Here is a 20,530-nt window from a genome sequence, read left to right on the forward strand (position 1 = left end):
CAAGGCTGGGAAACAAGCAGTTTCACGGCTCAACACCTCCTTCCTGCTTTAAATTCTTAGGATGCAGCTTATTCCCAGCTGACAACAGGACCCACATCATTATCTTAGGCCTTTTCGCGTGAGATAAGCAGAATCCCTCCCTAAGCGTATCTGATACGTGGAAAAACGTAGCGCTCTCTGAAAGCACAGTGTACACTGTCTCCCTGAAACAAATTTAGAGAGGCAAGTCTCTTCTAAGAGCTCCATGTAAGAGCTCAAATGGTTAACACAGAACCAGGCACCTTCCGAAAGCGATTCAGAGAACCCAAAGCAAACACCTAAGCTTTGCTGGCATGTTCTCCCAGAGCCGCCTGAACAGGTGGATAGCGAGAAGTGCCCAGCACACATACAGCTGACTCATAGCCTAGCTCACCGCTTACTGATCTCCGCAGGAGGCGAGCCAAAGCAGCGGCTCGTGCCCTCCTTGGTTTGCCCTTTACTCTTGCCCAGCGCAGCCGGCAGAGGTGTCTGGGCTGCATGCTCACCTGCGCTTTAACTACCGCTGCAGTTCTGCAGTGCTGGAACATCCTGCACGATATTGGTGTAACGCTCTGCGATATTCCAGCACAGCAAGTGTCGCGCACTTACCAGTCATTCCCATCCCTGTTACCAGCCCTTCTGTGGATATTCCACTGCGTTAATATGATACATTAGCAGGCTTGGGAGCACAACGAGACACGCATAAAGCATTAGCTCCCAATCAGCTCGCTCGGCTGTAAAAAAACCCTGAGTTTATCCGGGAATCTCGCCATATTAGTCCCATTTGTAAGTGCAGCCAAAACAGCAGCAACTTCCCTAATTTTTCCTTTTCCTGTATTTGCCAGCAAACTCCAAAATTTACTTGAACTGCAAGACATGGTATTTTGAGCATTGTATCTCCTTCATGAATCATCTGTACAACGCACACAGACTCTGCTGCGTTGAATAAGACATGCACATTGCACATATAAGCCTCTTCAGTTAATTGAGCCCTGTAGTTAAATTGCCGATGTCGTTAACACTGTAATTGTGAGAGAAAGGTCAGATTTCTCATGTGTATCATTGTAACTGAGGGGAAACAACAGGATTTAGAAACTTGTGGTGGGTACCAGCCCCTTCYTTGAAGGATCTTTTTTTTTAAAGTGTTCATCAAGTCGTGCCTTGAAATAAGAAAGCCTTGATGGTGATTCAAATGGAATAATAGATAYGGATAAAAGGAAGGACAAAGGCCTGTATTACAAAAAAAAAAATGTGGTGGTTGGATAAGGTTAGAGAAGAAAACACATTTTTCAGGATGCTTTAGGATCACAAGGATGATTAAGTAATAAAATCTTTAACTGACTCAGTTGCTTCTCCATTGGAACAAAAGAAGACAACAAAGTCTTGCATCACTTCTCATTTAATCATAAAATATGTTAAKAAATAATGTGCTTGGGTAATAGAAATTTATCTTGTTTTCTGAATTCTTAAAAGAAAAAACAAATCACTGGGTTTTTAAAGTCTAAACAGCAAATTAATTAACACGTGAAATTATTTTTCATTGTGAGAATACAGTAGCGACCATGATGCCCACAAACTGCTCAGGGCTCTACCAGTTATTGCTACAAGCCAGAGGAGCAGCTGTCTCCTGTTGGCCTCGCTGAAATCTCACTGCATAGGTGTCTTGCCCATGGGGCAGCTGCAGTGGGCTTTGGATCAGGTGCTGCAGATGTTTTAGGAAATCARAGAAGTTACTGTTTAACTAAAATTAATTTAATTGATACATATAAAAATAACTGTGTTTCTAGTTTTGGAAATCCTCTATGAGAACAATACACCATTTCCATTAATTTAAATCAAAGTTTTGTATCCATGATTCAACGCGCTTTATTCCTTTCTTTGAAACTGTGATTTGTTTTTCTTGTCCAAAGCACTGCRGTTTACAAAAGTATGACATTATTTCAGAATATGTTTCCCAAGTCAACATCAATGTATCATCGAATTTGTTCTTAGTGCCCAGAGAGTTTAGCCAGGACGCTGTTCGAGGCTTGGCACGTAAAGAACCGGGAACAATAACTATTTGCCTTTCAACGCCTCGAAGCCTTTCTTGATCGCCAGCCTGTCCATCCAGCGTGCCTTTATAACAGCCATTGCCCACGGACTGTTTTCTCTTCCGAACTCCTTCCGCGCAGCACTTTTTTGCTGATAAAACTTGCTGTTGTGGGTATGCTTTGGGCGTAACCGTGGTGGGTACGTTCAGGGAGAGGGAGACAACTCGAATGACAGTAAGTCCGGGTTAGCCGAGCTTCCTGCCAGAGCGGCTCATTAGAGCACCCAGTCTGAAACCACTCTCTTACTGGTGCCGTACAGTCCAACTTAATTGGGCTAGGGCACTGATACAGCACACTGCTTTTTTGACAAGCAGAGGAAACTCATTCTGTCCATCATGACACTTGCTTTTTTTTTTTTAAAGGCTTCACACACACCATTTGGGAATTCAATTCTAAGCACGTAGCATTTTCTTTTTCAAATGCCAAATATTATGCATGAAAACTGCTTTTTTTTCCCCTCAAAATTTGTCCGTTTTTTCAGAGTTGCTGGCGGTACGTTTCTGATGTCCTCCCCTTTTTTGTGTGTAATGTTGCAGATCACACAGTTCTAATTTAAACAGACTGTGGATCTTCTTGGGTTGGACAAATTACAGCTGAGAAAAATTTGCTGTGCTGGTTCAAACAAGGAGTTTGTGGCAACCTGCTTTTCATGGTCACTGCTCCTCATTTGTCATTCTGAAAAGTTTAATACTAATAGGCAAATCTCTAGTGCTTTATTGAGCTTTCGCTCTTCACCAAGAGGCAATACTGTTTTGAGAGCTATTTCAAATCCTCAAAAAGTAATCTCAAAAGCCCCCCAACATAATGCATGACAAATGCCAGTGCTGAGTTATACCTGTTGTCTTCTAGTTTAATGATGGATTTTTACACACACCCTAAGGCTATTTTAATGAGTTTTGTTTACGTTCTGGTGCTGATTGGGCACACTGCAAAGATCTGTCACGTATAAGAAATGCACTAGAAGGATGAATTAAAAACAAATGCAATTCTGAGCCACCTCTCTACAGTGAAATCAAATCTAACTGCTGTGTTAATAGCAAAAGACCTTGGCCTTGAGAAGGCAGAACTGCAATATATATACATATTGCTATATATACATGTGTGTGTGTGTGTGTGTGTGTGCACGTGTGTGTGTATATATATAAATTCATCTTGTCAGCATAATTGAGCTGTGGCTTTCTAAATGTACAAGATTAGGAATTAAGTGGATGCTGAGGTTATTTCCTCTCATCAGTCCTTTTTAATACTGTTCTGCTACCCTTTTCTCCCTGTTCTTCTTCCCAACTACGAAGCCAGATTCTTTACATTTTGTTCTTTCTAATACAACTCAAACATATTCAAATTGAATCATAGTCTGGGTACTAGTGAAGTCTGGTTGATTGGGAAATGAGGCGGATACATTTCAGGATTTTTCTTTTGAAGTTTGTGAGTCAATTGAATACGCAGTTAAGCGGGGCTTTCGTGCCAGTGGAGCTGCAATAAACAGGGGCATTGCCAGTTTGCTGCACACATTCCTTCTGCACATTTGGCCCAGATTCCCGAAAGCTGGAAGGCTCTAGCTTTGGTGCAGTGTTTGATCACCTCTGAGTTACACTGCACAGGGGTTTTCTGAAGTTGAAGCCTGGGGTCTGGGAAGAGATAAAAATTCTTTTTCGCTTATGAACTATACCAGGGTGCTGCAAACAGCAGCTCATTCATTATTTTCTGCTACAACCCCTTTCTATACTGTAACATATCCCCAAAGTGCTCAGTACTATGCAGTGAAGTAAAAGAGTTTATATTCAATAGAAACAGATTTAACATACAGACAAAATGATTACAGTGGATCATGGCTGGGTGGCTCTATTTTCAAGCAAATAGGCTTGTTGGAGCAAAGGAGAGAAAAAGTGAGAAGGAACTGTGAGAATGAGAGGAGAAGGCATGAGAAAAGAGGACRAAAGGAAAAGAGCAAGTTGAGGGGTGGCTTTTCAACAGTGTTGGGATTACATGATGCCAGCTTCGACATTTAAAGGAACAGAAATAGCAAGTGGATTCCCATGAAATAGGGGGAGAAAAATTTGTTTGTTTAGCATCAAGATCCACAGATGAGATCAGGACTGATCTGGATGAAAATTATGTTTAAAACCCGCAAATCAGCAGCTCCAAACCCAACATGGAGCATATTTCAGCAGAGTCCAGAAAACAGCTGACTTCCAGAGCACAATTTCATTTGAATTTTCAGGAATACTACTTCAGGTGCTTTAGCCTCTTACTGCATGTGGTGCTATACGTGTTAGCTGTCTGTATGTGAAAGAGCAGCCACACAGTTAAATTCTGTGTTTTCTTGCTAGCCTAAATTTCAACTCCTCTCTTACGTTACAGGGCTAGCGCTAGCCTGTCTTCACTTGTTAATTTTGGAAGTCTTATTCTACGACAGAGGAGTATCAGAATGTAACGTTCTGTTTGAAAAATATTTAGTTCTTTACTCTTCTGCAGGTCATACTGTTTTTTCAGGTCTTCCTGGTTTCAGTAATCAATCAACATGCTGAGTAAAAAAAAAGAGGTAAATAAAAATAATCATGAAGTAAATGAGAAGCAACGTCATAAAAATCACAGTGACTCACATGGGGGCTCTCCTTGCCCTTGCTGTCTTTACTGGACGCTCCACTCAGCTGCTCAATTAGACTGTAATGTGCTAATTGTTCAGGTCCCTCCTCTCCAAAATGGCCATAGAGACTATGCTGGTATAAATCCAAGATTGACATTGGGTTCCCCAGAAAAGACTTTCTCTGATTTTGTTTTTCTTGCTCAGCTGTAAGAGATATTAAAAATAATATCATCATGTAATTGTACCATTTTTAAAATGTATTTCAAGCGTTTGAAAGCATCTGGAATTTAATAGTAATAAAGGCATTAAAATACTAGCTCCTAACTCTCCAATCAATACAGGTACAGGTTCATACTTCACATTCAAGGTGATGGAGATGGTATGAGACAGACAGAATTAATTTACTTTCTTTTGGAACTATAGATGAGATGGTTAATTTGGGAGGCTCTTTATTTATTTGCTGTAAGTTTTCGCTCTTCTCTCTTAATAGCCTTACCTGGCAGATGTGCTAAATTCCTTTAGCATGTCTTTTGGTTTGTCTATTTTTGAAAATTCTTTCCTTTTCACTACATTTTTAGATAATGAAAACAAAAGTGTAAAATATGCATGAGCAAGATAAGAAACAGGCACTATGCAATTGTTATAGATCCTACTGGAATTCAAAAAAATTAGGAGTAAAAACTCAGTTTCCAAAGACCAAGGCTCAAAACTCATACTGAAGATCAAAACAAAACCAAAGAAATTTTCTGCAACTTCATGAACGAGCACAAGGGAGAGACACTTAGATGATCATTTGCTTCTTTCCTCACTCTTTGTGTTACGCAAACTTCAACTCTACCCTCTAACTCATAGCACTAGAAGAGCTCCTGCCTCCAGTGCCTCCAACAGAACTGCATCGGGATAAAACCCTCATGAAATTGGAATCAAAATATTCTCATGGTTGAACCAGAAGAACCTGGAATATTTGGGTTATYCCCCACCATTCTACTGACTTTCTTTGTAACACTGGGCAATGTACCGGGAGTATCTTCCAAAGCCCACTAAATCTAGGATGGTCTCATCATGGACTTTCAATAGCCTTAGCATCAGGCAGGCAGTCTCTCAGACGTTTAGCTCCCTGCTCATAAATGGAATATGAAAATCACTCTAACTTTACAAGAGTGCAACAACAGAAAGTCCATTAATGTTTCGGAGACTCATCTAACATAATGATCTATGCATGTAAAAATATTCCCTGTGCCTTGCCTAGCTGGAGCCCCTGCCTCAGCCTCCTGTGGATGTTTTGAGGTTATATCACTTGGGTGCATAAAGAAGTTGAGATCTCTGAATGCAGAATGGAATAAACTATTATTATTAATATGATGTGGGAATTGCATTTATAGAGCAAAGAGCAGAAAACCTAATCCTAAGGAGCCACCATGGCAGAAATACTTTTGCAATAATGCTTTATAATTTTCTATTTGTCTTAAACGTGAATTTAAGTATAAGAATTTAAGTATATTAATTAAGTATATATACCCAGTAGTTGGGTATTTATACTAAATAATGGTTTGCTAAATAAAATGATGACTTCACATCATGTTTAGGTATCACTAAACTTGGAATCAGCTTTCATTTAATGCAACTGCTTACACATGATACAATCCTTTTTTGTAAATTGTGATCAATAAAGAAAGAATTGCTTATCTACCTCTAAGACAAAACACATTTCTCTTGTATTAGAGCATGATTTGTAAGAAGCATCAGAAGTGTTTATGAGCTAAGTTAAATTACTTGCAACATTTCATAAAGATTAAAAATACAAAGTTAYGGGAGTAATGTAAATAAATGGTCCTAGCTTCATACCCTGTTCTCTCTGTGGTGGGATTACATAAAATGGATTATGTCTGAAAATGCCAAATGTTTAAGACAAACTCCCAGGAGACACTAAAGAGCACAGTATGTCTGTCTACAATATCTAACTGTCCATGGCAGTTTTAATGCGTTCATCACTGCGGTGTCTACTGTAGCTGCTGCTCTCTGCTAGGTCAAGCTCACTGCGGTGCAGAGGGGCAGCACAAATCCTACGAATCGCTGAAATACTGCTTAAGCTCACAGGGCTTCAGTGGTGCCGAGACCTTGCACTGGCCTTTGCACTCACCAGAATTTATCACCTGCGGGGAAGCCACCGGCTGCTTAGCAAGGATACGAGCCTCGCTCGCCTCCCCTCCCGGGGACGTGCAACTGCACCGAAAGGCAGCTGGCGGCATTGCAAGCTGGTGGCCAAGAGAACACAGCAATTTCTTGGGTTGTTAAACACACAAAAAACTATTATCCCAAGAACTTCACTTACGTGCTTTCATCTACTGGAATTCGGTAAATTCCAAAYGGCCATCAATTCTTGCAAAAAAGTGTGATACTTGAAAATGGCAATATATACAGGGGGCACTGACAGGGTCTTTGCTATAGCATCATAACCAATATTGCTTTGATGCAGAGGTTAGAAAACTATGGTCTTGATCGTCAGGTTATTTTAACCTGCCAATATAATTAAAAAGGAAAAAAAGGACCTATGTTTATAGTCACCTTTTAAATTTTGTAATAATGTCACAGAAGACTTTAATTGCACTGCAAGGATTTATGCATAAAACCCTAAAAGTTAAGCTAGCAAAAGCAGTGAAAGAGAGGAAAAAAGGTGTAACACACATAGAGTAAAAGGCACATAATGGAAAAACAGACTGAAGAAAGATCTGAGATTAAAAAGTGGAAATTAGGCAGAGCCAGTCCAATGAAGGACACAGTCTGCTGCAGTCGGGGTGGAGATGAGAGATGCACATTTCTTACATACAAATTTTCCATTACCTTGTTTGTTGTTCTTTGTTAACTCTACTAAGTTCTCTCCTGCAGCTCTAAAATAATTTGTTTCATAGTCTGGCTCCGTCTCAGTGTCACTGCTGCTGGCAGAGTAAGTACATACTCTCAGAGCTCTGTCCTGTACAAATAACGGCATTGCAATCATTCAGATGAGGCATATATATCAAAATAATGCAGACGATGATATTAGGAACAGAATATTTTATATTCATCATGTAGTGTAAACAGATAGTTCAAGTGCAGAAAAGTCTGCTTTACCAGTTTAACTAATCACTTATCCTTCAGTAAATAATCATCAGTCTGACATGGGGGAATAAACACATTCTTGTGGTAAATCCTCTGAGTTAGCCCGGCAGACACAGCCCAGCTTTTACAACGTTTTTCACTGTAACATTGCTTTCAGATCTACCTACTTTTTCAGATAATTTCATCCACCAAGTTCAAATTTAAAACCTCTCAAGCATCAGCAATACAGTGTATTTGTAAGGTGCAAGCTGATCCCACAACACACAACGGTTTSACGCAATGCCAGCAATTCTGCAGGCAACCGGGGAGGACGGTCAGCAGACAGGACTCGTCCTTTCCATACCAATGAGCACTAAATCCTAAATTCATCCTAAATTCRTGCCCCTTGTCCTGGCATTTACACTACAGTAATGGAAAACCCTGAATACCCAGCTGATTCCTCATCTCATTTCTCTTCAGGAGGTAACACTAAGGATTTTGTTCTGGGAGTAAAGAGGATGGCTGGTCCTGACAGGTTCCCACCAGGGAAGGGCTGAGGACCTGTACATCTCTGGAGCAGCAACTCAGTAGAATAAAACCCAGAAAATGGGGATGAGGGAGCTAAGGCTGATGATATTGCTCAGTTAGTGGGATTTACAGATACAAATGCCACCAAATATCTAATCCAAATTGACTATCAATAGCTCAAAACAGTGCTTAATTCTATTTTTAAGAGTGCTTTTAATTTCCCCACCTTCCCATGCTTGCCTCCACTCCTAAGTGATGGAGAACGGCAACTCCCATTCGACAGGGAGCACGTGCTTGTGCCATTTAGAGGTTCACACGCCAGCTACGCGCCCTCACTAAGCTCCTGACTCTTAGGCGGACTAATTAACAGCATTGCAGGCTGCRTTAACGTGGCTTTGGGACTGGAGGCAGTCGGTCACGACTGCCTCTGCGCGAAGACCATAACCGCTGGGACTCGGAAGTTGACRCTATCGCAGTCTGCTGAGGACGTGCAGCCCGTTTGCCAGTGTCAAACGATACAGGACAAATCGTTTTCTCTCTCTGTTTCTGTCCGAAACATCCAGAACGTGGGCGATGTGAAAAAGCAACACGCCCCAATCAATAACCACATGAATAAAGCAGACATGCAAAAAAGTTAAGCAACTTAAGGTTTTTAAGCCTCTCGTAATGTAAGGCTTGTTAGCTAGCAGTCTGACAGTTTCCTTGCTGTAATGCCCACTTTCCTGAGAAGGTTTTTCTTTCTGTTTGCTAACCTGCTGACCTCGTGCTTCTCACCGGGCTTAACAGCCGGGCCTTGCTGGGTATTGATAGCTTGACAACCACCAGTGGTAGCTTTTACGCAGGTATATGCATTTGCCTATTTGTTCTTCTTGCAGTTTTCAGGAAGAGATTGAAGGACAGACGGATTAACCCAAAACACTCAGAAAAAYGTAAGAAGAGTATTTTCCCTTTCACGCTGCTTCATAGCACATCTGCTCAAACACTCCTACCACGCAACCATGCAGACAAGGAAACCTGGACCCAGGGAAGAAAACAGATCTGAATCTCTAATGACAAGCAAACAGAATCAAGTTTCCTAAAGAGAAAAACTGGCTGAAGGTCTTCCATTTCCTTGTCTACACAACGCCTGTGAGGATATTGATTAAAACATGTTTGTAAAGCATGAGGACAAAGGACCTTTGGGTACTGTATTATTATTAATATATAATGAGATTGCTAATGAAGGGTGATAAAGCAAATGTAGTTATTAGATTGTTAATTACTYTTTTTCACTGTATTAGAAACATTCACAATTTCTGATTCTTTACACTACAGTACATATCTCCATTAATAGATTACACCTCTTAATTCATACCTTTGTTTTAGTAGTTTTCTTGCTGGTCCAATTTGGAAGAACCTTTCTRTCTTCTACAGTTTCTTCATAAAGCTCRAAAGAGGYAGCGGTCTCAGAACTTGGTTCTTGTCCATTTTGCTTTGCAAGGTTAACCATTCCTGAATTAAGCGAGAGATTTAAATTGTGGGTCTCATCGGTATCTTAATGACAGTGTTTCAATCATAATTCAGTAAAAACCGGGGGCAAGTTGTGATACTTTTCTTATGTCAAATAATATCTTATTGTTCAAAGCAACTACTTGCTTATTAGGGTAATTCCAGCAATTTACATGGCAGAATTTGATCCAAAGCCCTTTCCATTTAACAAGCAAAGAGGAAGGCATGGTTTTAAATCCCTCTATTAGATTTAAAAAATATCTCCTTTCAAATAAACAACATTCAATAACTATTTCTAGGCACTGCAGGATCTGCTTAGCTATTTTATATTCTCAGAGAGAGAACACTYTGTTAACATAAATATAATTAGAAGCACCTTTCCAGCAGAAATTCTCAATCAGCTAGTCTTTCTACTTGCTATATTTGCACCACGTAAGATCAAAACATCAAAGAAGATGTATGGTGCATGTGAAATAAAATGATAATTGTGATTTGGATGAAAAAGTGAGGGAGAGGCAAAGAAATGAAAATCAAATGAAAATATTCTAGTAAAGAATGAGTTGACCCCACCATCTGATGTATACAGCTTCTTTTAACATCTCTTCATGACAATTTAATTAAGATACAAACCTTACAAGGCTGGTGCAGTGAATATTAGCATTAAGATCAGAACAATCTTACTGCTACTGACTTCTTATGAAGCAATTCAATGCTTGCAGTTTCTATTCAATTTGTTATAATGACAGTGTTTAATCATGGAGTCTACTCTATAGCGCACTGCTGAATTGAGGTCACACATGTGGCCATTCAAGCACATAGCATATAATCTATAACCAAGATTTCTCCTCTGAATCCTTCTTAGCTGTACCATTAATTAACAGTACATTTATTTAAAAAAATTGTAAGTAGTAAAATATCTTTTATTTAGCTTTGATTTGAAATGAGCAGGGAGTCTCAATGAAGCATACAATGTGTGTTTGCAGTCCATTATACTGTTGCAATACTGCACTGGGAATATTGCTAAATCAACTAAGTTCTAAGATGTTTAATTAGAATTCTTCTCTTACGCATCTTATGAATGTATAAAATCAGTTTCTTCCCTCCCAGGCTCAATTTATACATCATCTTATTAGCAGAACACATATTTGATGGCCTTAAACTAAGCTTAAACTTGATATTTAACCTCACATGTTAATTACATGGAACCTCTCTTGGAGCTAGAGTGATAGGGATTTGTGCAAGTTAAACACAAGTTTTATAGGAGCAACAAATGCTTAGGTTGACAAAGGGCTAACAACTTTTACCTTAAAGCTAAATCCTGCCAGAAAGCACTGTTGAGAGGAAGGTTTCTTCATAGTTACTTCTCCCTTTGGAATATAAGCTGTCTGGGGGTAGAGACTATGTGTCTGCATTTATTCAGCTACTCGTAACATGGATCAGCAACCTTGATAGCAGCTGTTGCATTAATATAACACCAATAAATAAATGACATTTCATTGGGCAAAGTAAAAAGTACTTTTCCCCATTAAACCAATTACTTTTAATAAGGTTTGTACCATTTTTACCATTTGGATATGAAAAATAGTCTGTTACAAATATAAATGCTGTATGTAATGACTTCTGTTGTTATTGACGTACATATTAGGGACTTAAAAACCTTAAAAAATGCATGCAACTGCTCAGTGTGCATTAATAACGAATTGAACAGAGTTCAGTGGAACTATTTACCAATGTAAAGTTATTTGCTGGTGTTTTGTTGGATTAGTCCTTTTATCCTTTTACTCCTTTGTCAGCTTTTGTTTTACAGTTTATGGTAAATGCACACTCTGCTGATAAATGGCAATAAGTTGTTTTATGTTTGTATATATAAATAATTTGTATAATGTAGTAAAGCAGCAAGAGTCTTGTTTGAGGTCAAGGCCATATACTCAGTGGGACAGAATTTATGCACTGAGGCCAAATGAGTCCATAGTCTGAGTCTAGTTTCAAAAGCAAGTCCTTATGACTGTGTCTTTTTTTAATGTCACAACACGCCTGTGCTTTGTACTTTGCGGCAAAGTCTGATCCTGAATATTGCTGAACATCTGCATTCTTATGCAAGTCAAATTCCAAGGCTTGCATGGTTTTTTTCAAGTACTGTTTCTTGAGAAAAGGACTTAAGTACTTAACACATTTTTCTTCCTCAGTTACAGATAAGCATTATGCGTAACAAAAATTTCCATATGACTCAGGTCACAAACTTGTTAACCTTATGCTTTCATATCAAGAATATTTTCTGCTCTGCATTTAACATTTCTGTTATCAATTGTCATTATTACAAGAGTGCTAATCAGAACAGATGACAGGACAGAAATAATCTAAGTTTCAGTGTAATTAGCATTTTACCTGAGGAAGCTGGTTTGGGGAGGCGACTTTGAAAAGGTCGTATACCTTTGGCGGTCATGGCCAGATCCGATGTTGAGTGACTAATTACACTTTCCGCAGCTTCCTCGCTCTTAGCGCTTGAAGGCACTTCTCGCTCAAGTGTTTTGGCTTTTACCGAAGGAGCTGAGAGCAGAACTTGCTCCGGCAGCGCAAGGGCTTCTGCATCCACGGCGGAGTCGTGCTTGGAAACGTGCCGCCCGGCAGCCCGGGCTCCYGCGTCGGGGAGGGGGAAGGTGCCGATCCCGCTGTCCAGCGTCCTCATCTGGCAGCCGGACTCTGCGGCACAAGGAAAGMGTGTGACGGTGGGCGGCTAAGGGGCTTGCTGGCATTTAAAGACAGCGAAAGGGGCTGTGGGAAAAAAGGGCATCTTCCAGGGAAGGTTTTACGGAAAGAAAAACATGTTGCATTTCGTAAGCATGCTGTGAGCCACCACTTATATGCTTTTGGCACAAGACATCTATTTAGCTGAATACAAAGACAAACCATGTTCAGATGCAATTAAACTAACTAACAAATGGCAAGACATTGAAATTGGCCTGCTTCAGACCTCTGATGTGATAATGGATAAGAGGGGCATGTACTAGAAAGTAATCACAGCTGGAATTTTTAAATGACTTATCTTAAAGGCCCACAGAAAGTCTGGAAAAAACCTGCGTGAGGGTATTCTCTGGAGTAGCAGGAGAAATGAGAGACTGAGGAGCTTAATGCATTCCTTCCTAAATAAAACCACACTGCACAAAAGCTGGTCTTCTCCATACCTCCATACCTCTCTTTTCTTCATCGTTTCTCTTACAAGACCTTCCTCAAAAACAAGGATAGCCACAGCTATGCCTCCATTCTCCTTGTCACGCTTTGGTTCAGCCCACGCAGTCTTGGGCGAGCGTGCACTTTGCAATGCAGGGCCAGGCAGAGGCACCTGACCTATCTGGTTTTGGAAGCAGCAGGGTCACACACGGCACCCCAGCTAACTCATCCTGCTGGAGAGGTACTCTGTTGGCCACGGGCTAGAGAAAGACGCACGCGTAGATATATGCAAGTGGCTATTCCAGCGACTAGGTTGTGTCAGCACCATCTTGCCCTGTCGTCTTCTGTTCAGTCCCGCACACTTGCCTCTTCTTTGCCTAACGAGCAAACAACATTGAAAGAACCACGACAGCAATGTCCTTTCGAAAGGGATAACCAGCAAGGAGGGAACTTCAGAACTAATGGCTGGAAAATGAGCATAATTTAGCTTAAATGTCTGGAAGCATCCCTTGATAGTGAGATGTGTCGGTCTGCGGCAGAGCCTCCCAAGAGAAGTGGAGGAAGTTCCCCTGCTTGAACAATTTAAGGCTAGACTGAATAACGGACTTGAAACTCTACTGCAGTGAACCGTTGTACTCTAGCAGGAGACGCAGAATATGACCCAATATATCTTATCCATCTCTATTCTCTATGTTCTTGAGRATTGATTTTTTTATGATATCCCCATTTGTTATTTAAGTCTGTTGTAGTTAGCAGTGCTCCGTCAAGTAATTTTCATGATCTTTTCCTCTGCAGCATTTCTGCTGCTCTCAGAAATGTGGAAATATTTCTCTTCTATAGGTTTTGCCTGTTCTTTTTTGAAATAACATTAACATGCTCATTTTCTGCTTATAGCTTAGCCTCTATGGGCCTTATTCCATAGTAAGTAAGAAATTACTCACAGATACATTAAATGCCTATTTCTGTTTCCCGCTTCTTGTCAAAAGAGCAGCAGCTTATACTTACATGCCCTCATTAACTTATCTGACTCACTCTCAGTCTCTTAAACATAATTCTCCTGACAACATTCTTGAGAGAAGGGAAGTATCTTCCACCCAATTTTAAAAATGAAGGGCTTAGGATCACAGGAAGATTGAAAGTCATACTGAGCACATTTACCTTAAGGGCCTAGTGAAGTTGCAAAAACATATAGGCATTTTCTTTCAAAAGGGTGACAAGTGACCCTGCAATAGGTGACTTCCTTCACCCAATTACTGTATCCCAATTGCTTCTTCCTGCTGGTAGTAAAAGGAGACCAGGTGTGGGAGCCCTGGCTAGCTGGCGACTAAATCCTCCATTGCATTTTTGAGCTCATGTGCCATAACGATTACAGCAGTTGCAGAAGGTTATACAGGAAATGGGTGAAAACGAAAATTAAATTTGGATAGGCCAAGTCAAAGGGAATTACCCCAGCCACTGAACTCTCTTTTGTTGTAGTTATCCTCTCTCTAAGATATTTTTTGTTTTGTTTTCTAATAGCCAGCTGGACTTTTCCTCTGAGGATGTAACAGAGCACAGAAAAGTTAAAATGCTGGGGGTCAGGCCTTGCCATTCACTCTGCAGACAATCTACTGAAAAAAACACTTTAGCTCATGGACAAGCAGTGCTCCAACTAGTAATAACCAGTGACAGAGTCAGCAAGTAAAGAAAAATACAGAGGAAGAAAGGACTTCCGCTAGTTTTTGCTTGACCAGAAGAAAGACAACAGTGCAACACTGCTTATGTTGGAGAGACATAGCTCTGCAGCACAGACGTGAAAAGGAACACCCTGAAACAAAAAATCCAAAGTAGTGTCTGTGTGGTTAATGCAGGACYGGGGTCTGCAACCCCATTTCACTGGGATGCTGTGAATGAGTTTGCAATGCTTTTTTTTCATTTAGAGCATTCTTTAAGAAACGAAGAAGTCAGTCCTGCCTAATTACAGCAAGAAAACTGAGTAGACTCAAATCGTATGCCARACACCAAAGCTAAGTCCTTTGCTCAAACGGGAAGATGAGCACTATTTTATCTTCTAAGGTGACGTTTCTTAAAATGATATAATCTACGTCCAAAGGATCTGTCCTGCCCACAGTTAGCTTTTGTACATCTAGCGATGGACCATGAAAGCAACAGCATAAAATCAAGAGAAATTAACACTAAGGGCCATATTGCCAAGAAATGGTTCTTGAAAATAGTCTCCTTCTGTTCCTAAAATAATTGAGAGAGTGATGGAGGAGCACACCAAAAGTGTCACATTTAATTAAAAGGAAAAACAGTTTTAATCAATTATAGCCTTCCTTCACAGAGATTTTATCCACAATAAAGGAAATACATGCCATGTGGTAAACAGATTTTTAAAACAGCTTATTTTTAATTCTGAACCACTGCAAAAAGGGCTTGGCTTTCAAAGTGCTCCGTGCTCAGCAGCTCCCATTGTGACATTTAAAGGCAAATTTCTGGAAAATCCTGTGACTCAAATACATTCATCAGTTTTGAAAAATCTAGCCCAAATCTACAGTGTCTACAACATTCTATACTAGATGTTAAACTTTCACCAGTAAAAGCAAGTGACTCATTCACCCCCTAAAGCTCCTTTTATATAAAACAAACAAGAAAGTATCTCTGAGAATAATCTGCATTACTGAATGAATGAACATGCAGTATTATCTTGTGTTGGTTTTAGACTTTTATGAAGCAACTACAAAATCAAAAAATATGCTACACATCGCTGACAGCTTTCAAACCAAACAGTTCATGGCCCATCCAATTTCTTAGGTTGCGCTGACACTTCAAATGACTGTTATCAACAGGAGCCGCACAAGATTACATAATGACAATTTGTAAATGTTAAATCTCTGATGCTGCAACGGTAATGCTCAGTAGATGAGAAATGATTCTGCAAAATGTTAAAGTCTGGGAAGAGTTATATCTGAGCTTAATTGCTTTTGCTTGGGAATTTTTCCTGGCAAACAAGCCAAATTTCTTGCCTGACTCGGTTTCGTTCTGCCCCTTTCCCACCAGGGAAGCAGGATGCTCACCCAGTGGCACTACTTCCCGCAGCGGACGCAGACGGGCTCGCCGCCTGCCTTTTCACCAAACAAGCCGACTAGAGTCAGAAGTCTGAAATAGCCCCTTCCTTCTCTTGTCCCCCACTGCGGATTTGATTCCGGGCAGAAAACAAAGTCCCTCTAAACCTTGTAGTAGAACTACTTTTCTCAAAACTGAAGACAGAAATAAGGAAAGGATTTAGAGATGTTTCTTGGAGATCACAAAGCTCCTTACCGCATGGGAATCTTTTGATGACAGGATATTGTAAAAGCTGGCAAAACCCATCCTATCCATCTGTGTTGGACAACCTGATGAACACCTTTAAAGCTGAGAAGCGTCTTCTCACAATTTCGTTAGAGAAAACATCAACCACTGAGTAGAAGGAATTAACACCGAACTGAAAGTTTGACTGAACTCCCTACTCCTGAATAATTTTCAGGCTTAATATTTTCATAGGCAAGATGATCATCCAGTCCATGTCCTACCTCCACTTGGCACCATGGTAATTTGTGCAGCTGGACAGGCTTTGGTGCATACCAGCATCACCGGCGTCTTACCGGTGTTTTCTGGTATCAGTAGACCACCAACAGCAACAGTAGAACAACATGAAGTCAGAATAAAAAGGTTCTTTGAAAATTTTGCACTATTTTGAGGGTATGGGCAAGGGGAGAGTAGAAAAAGGCCATACACTCAGGCTGGGAGGCATTAGGAATTCTAAAAATGAGATCACCACTGGGGCAGATTACAACAGCAATTCCTTTTGTGGGTTTTTTATGCCTTCCTCTGAAACACAAAACTTAAAAGTTGGAAATAAACATAGCCCATTGACAGGAACTGACAACCTAAAATACGTTACAGTCTTTCAGGGCATTCTCCTGCGCATAGATCATTTATATATACACYTTAAAATACCAGCAATGGATCAATAAACCTAATTATTTGTCAGCCTTTTTGATTGCTTCTGAGACATTTGTATACAAGATACCACCTCTGGCTCAGAAACTACTTTTGTTGCAAATCATTGGAGACTGGGAGAGAAAACCCAGRGAAGCCTACCGCTTACTGTATTTTTGTGTTCTTTCCCTGGCACCTGTATTGGACACTACAAGGAGAGTGACCAAGAGGAACTTTTAGTCTGACATGGTACTACACTGTTTTATGTTGTTACATAACACCCTTCTCTGTTTCTCTTTTTATATGATACCTGGGAAAGAAAAATCAATTTTTGGTAAAAAAAATAAAATAAAAGGTAGAGCAGCTACCATAAAGGGAATTGCTTCCAGTGCAACACAAAAAAATGTGGGCCCAGTCTTCCTCAGGCTTATTTCTACACTGATACTTGCAAAAAAAGGTTATTATTCAAATTGTTCAAAAYGAACAATGGAGCAAAACCTCTCTCACTTTTAGATTAGGCACTCAAAAGTCTTTCTRGTGTTGGACTTCAGCAAAGCAATGTTGAGTCCTAGCACATTTCTAAGACATTTCATGGATTTCATATAATAGAAGTCAAAAAGTGGTGGTATAGCTTTTAAACGCAGCTTCTTATACATGCTTCTTCAATAATGTGAAAGGATACTTTTACCAAGGGGGATGTAATGGCACATACTATTTTAAACAAACCTTTAACTGCATAAATGGAGAGTATTTCAAAATATTTATTCAGGTAAAGTAAATAGTAAAGATTCACATTCTATTAAAGTCTCTTTATGTTGTGTCTTAAAAGGAGTTCCATAGATGCATAGTCTATCCATAAATAGCATACATATCATTCTTTACATAAGGACCCAGTTATACTTTTTAAAGTCCATATGCTCACCTACCATTATTTGGACCATCTAGTGAAAACAATTGGTTAGTTTTATTATGATACTTAAATCATCCATAAAAATCTTTACAGAAATGACAGGATCCAAAATTTTATCCATAGAACTAAAATAATAAGGCCTTGATCAGCAATTCTGCCAGGCAAGTATTTTGTCTTTAGTACGTACATAACCTCATTCAAAATGATTGGACAATTCACCCACTTCAACTTAAACATAATAAAAGGAGACAGCGCTGGACCTCAGTATACAGGGAAGGAGTCACAGTTCTGGAAAGGAAATAACTGTAGGTCCTAACATGTTATAAGGGAAGTTTTGCCCCTCTACTACCCCGTGCTGTGACGGACCGAAGGCGACCAGGTGTCGGTGCTGCCATGGAGGGGGTGAAGATTTCTAGCAGCGCTCAACAACGCCAGCAGGTCCCAGTCCGGTGCACCCGCAAGGYTGCTCAAGCAAACCTATTGATGGAGACCTGATGCAATTACTGCAAACAGACATTATCTCCGACACAAACTAACAGCTTCTATTTAAAGGTACTAAAGCTACAGAAGCCTGTGCATTTACTTAGCTTTGACGGCCAATCCATCTTAACATTTAAAATAAACAGCAACAAAAAAGCCAATTGTATTTTAACTCAAAAAGATCACAGGTAGCYCTGCTTAGGAAACTTTCTTTCTGCATAATCATAGTGAAGCACAAAGAGGTATTTTCTTTCAAAGCAGCATCCCACTTCACGAAAAACATGGAATTCTCCCCTGTGCTCACCACTACAGCTGGTTGGATATCTTCCTCACATAAATTTTCAAGTTTTGGCCTAAAATACCCCATATGATTGACACATATTTCAGCTGAAGCTTTTGAATAACAACCAGAATTTTCTWCAGAAAGCAGACATTTTCAAGAAAAAAAAAAATCTGTCAAAAATAGTTCTGCATCATGAAGATGTCACTGGGAAATTTCCAACAAGCTCTTTTCAGAACTGCAGACTCACTAAAGCCTTCAGAGAAGGTTTTGAGAGGGATATAACATTAAATGGGCTTTCTGCAAGAAGTATCACTGGTAAGACAGCAAAGATGAAAGGGCATTATTCCAATCAGTAGTAGAATACACAAAAACATTCTAACAAATGATCTTTCTTTGCATTAAAAAGTTCCAAGAGTTTMTATTGAAGATTAAACTGACACATGGAACAGAGGATATTTAATTGCTTCTTCTGACACACAAAGGGAGTACTATTTTTGTAGTATTTTGAAGCATGCCAAATTATTAATTAATGYACTTTCTTTTTTCATACTAATATGTCAATGTAAATAGGTCTCTGAAAATTTGCTTTATCAGTTAATACACATCTTTAAGCTGCATGTGGCACTGGCAGGGAGAACTTAAACTACAGATGGCAGAACAGATCTCTTTATTTGCACATCCTTCTCTTCATCTGCAATGCTAAAGCAACCACAAAAAAATGAATGTATTTCTGCCAAACCAATGTCAATTTTAAAGCAGATTATTCCTTCTGGGTTTACACCATCGTTTGATCCAATTAGTCAAAGATGAACGCATTCGTTGCTTTCTATCTGRGTCTGAAGCATAATCAGCATGCACAACTAAAAAACCCCTAAGGTTTATCCTAGGTAAAACTATAAAAGACAGAAGTTTTCACCGCCCTGATTCTCCCATGGGTATTGCACTAATGAAATGAAGTTATTTCTAATGTATACTAGGGAAGGGTAAATGGGAGGAGGACTGTGTAGCATATTTTCAAATGACGAATCTAAATGTGAGCTTGACCCAAATTCATGACCACTTAAATTTGGGACTAGAGTGGAGGCCTATTTATAATAACAACAACAAAAATAAAATAAATATAGACTTTACCTACCTATTCACTGTTCTGTCTACTGCTTCCTCCTAGYCAAGCTTTTTTGGCAAACACTGCTAACTTCAACAGGTCATTTGTCCCAGAGCCTGACAGTCATCGTCACGTTGTTTTCCATGACCAAAGTCTTATCTTTGACATGTATTTCCTGAGTTGAAACACATAACCACTGCCCATTTTAATTCAGATTCCCGCCTTAAAATACAATTCTACTTCTAAGTCAAAAAGTTTAATTTTCATTATTTGCGAATACTAATAATCCTGTACTCCACTTTGACAGTCTATTGATTCTTTTTGCAGTAAGTACTTCCCACGTCCCCGCAGGCTTCAAAGCCCTTCCTTGCATACTTGGTAAGACTGCTGGCAAGCTACTTGGAAAAGGGATGTTACAGACAACAAAAGTATAAATGGGTTGGAAAAGGAATTAGAATAATTCTTGAAATTTTCTATTCCATTTCTATCAGTGCCTACTAAATACAAAGGTCCACATGCAGCCTCCAGCTAGGGAAGTCCCATAACCCATGAATGCTGTAATGAGCTCTTTGTATTAGAGTTATATTTGCTTCCTAAAAATCTCCTCATTGTTTTCAGGAAACAGAATATTAGAAATAGATGCATTTTTAACCTACTAAAAAGGAAATACTGAGAATTCTAATCTATGTGAAGAGCAAATTTAAGCTCTGTGTAAAAGGTAATTAAATGCAGTCCAGCTGCAGTCTGGGTGCCAATGAGGCCAGCCCAGAAATACTTCTGGGAGGCATCCCTCTTCTTTTTTGGCTGCATGTCTCTTTGGTTTTACCTCTTCACT

The 20,530-nt window shown here is 39.7% G+C and overlaps 1 protein-coding gene across 2 annotated transcripts in view; it reads right to left on the bottom strand.

Annotated features, from left to right (window-relative positions):
• Window positions 1–20,530, bottom strand: part of NCKAP5 (NCK associated protein 5) — a 366,198-nt gene that overhangs the window by 20,902 nt on the left and 324,766 nt on the right. For both annotated transcript variants that reach the window (XM_026089071.1, XM_026089070.1), the window contains exons 15-18: window positions 12,175–12,489; window positions 9,656–9,792; window positions 7,537–7,666; window positions 4,712–4,899 (exon numbers count right to left, since the gene is read on the bottom strand). In XM_026089071.1, coding sequence (XP_025944856.1) covers window positions 4,712–4,899; window positions 7,537–7,666; window positions 9,656–9,792; window positions 12,175–12,489 — 770 coding nt within the window. The remainder of the gene's footprint in view (window positions 1–4,711; window positions 4,900–7,536; window positions 7,667–9,655; window positions 9,793–12,174; window positions 12,490–20,530) is intronic.

The sequence above is a fragment of the Apteryx rowi genome, unplaced genomic scaffold, assembly GCF_003343035.1.
Source record: "Apteryx rowi isolate R43461 unplaced genomic scaffold, aptRow1 scaffold_8, whole genome shotgun sequence".
Taxonomy (NCBI): Eukaryota; Metazoa; Chordata; class Aves; order Apterygiformes; family Apterygidae; genus Apteryx; species Apteryx rowi.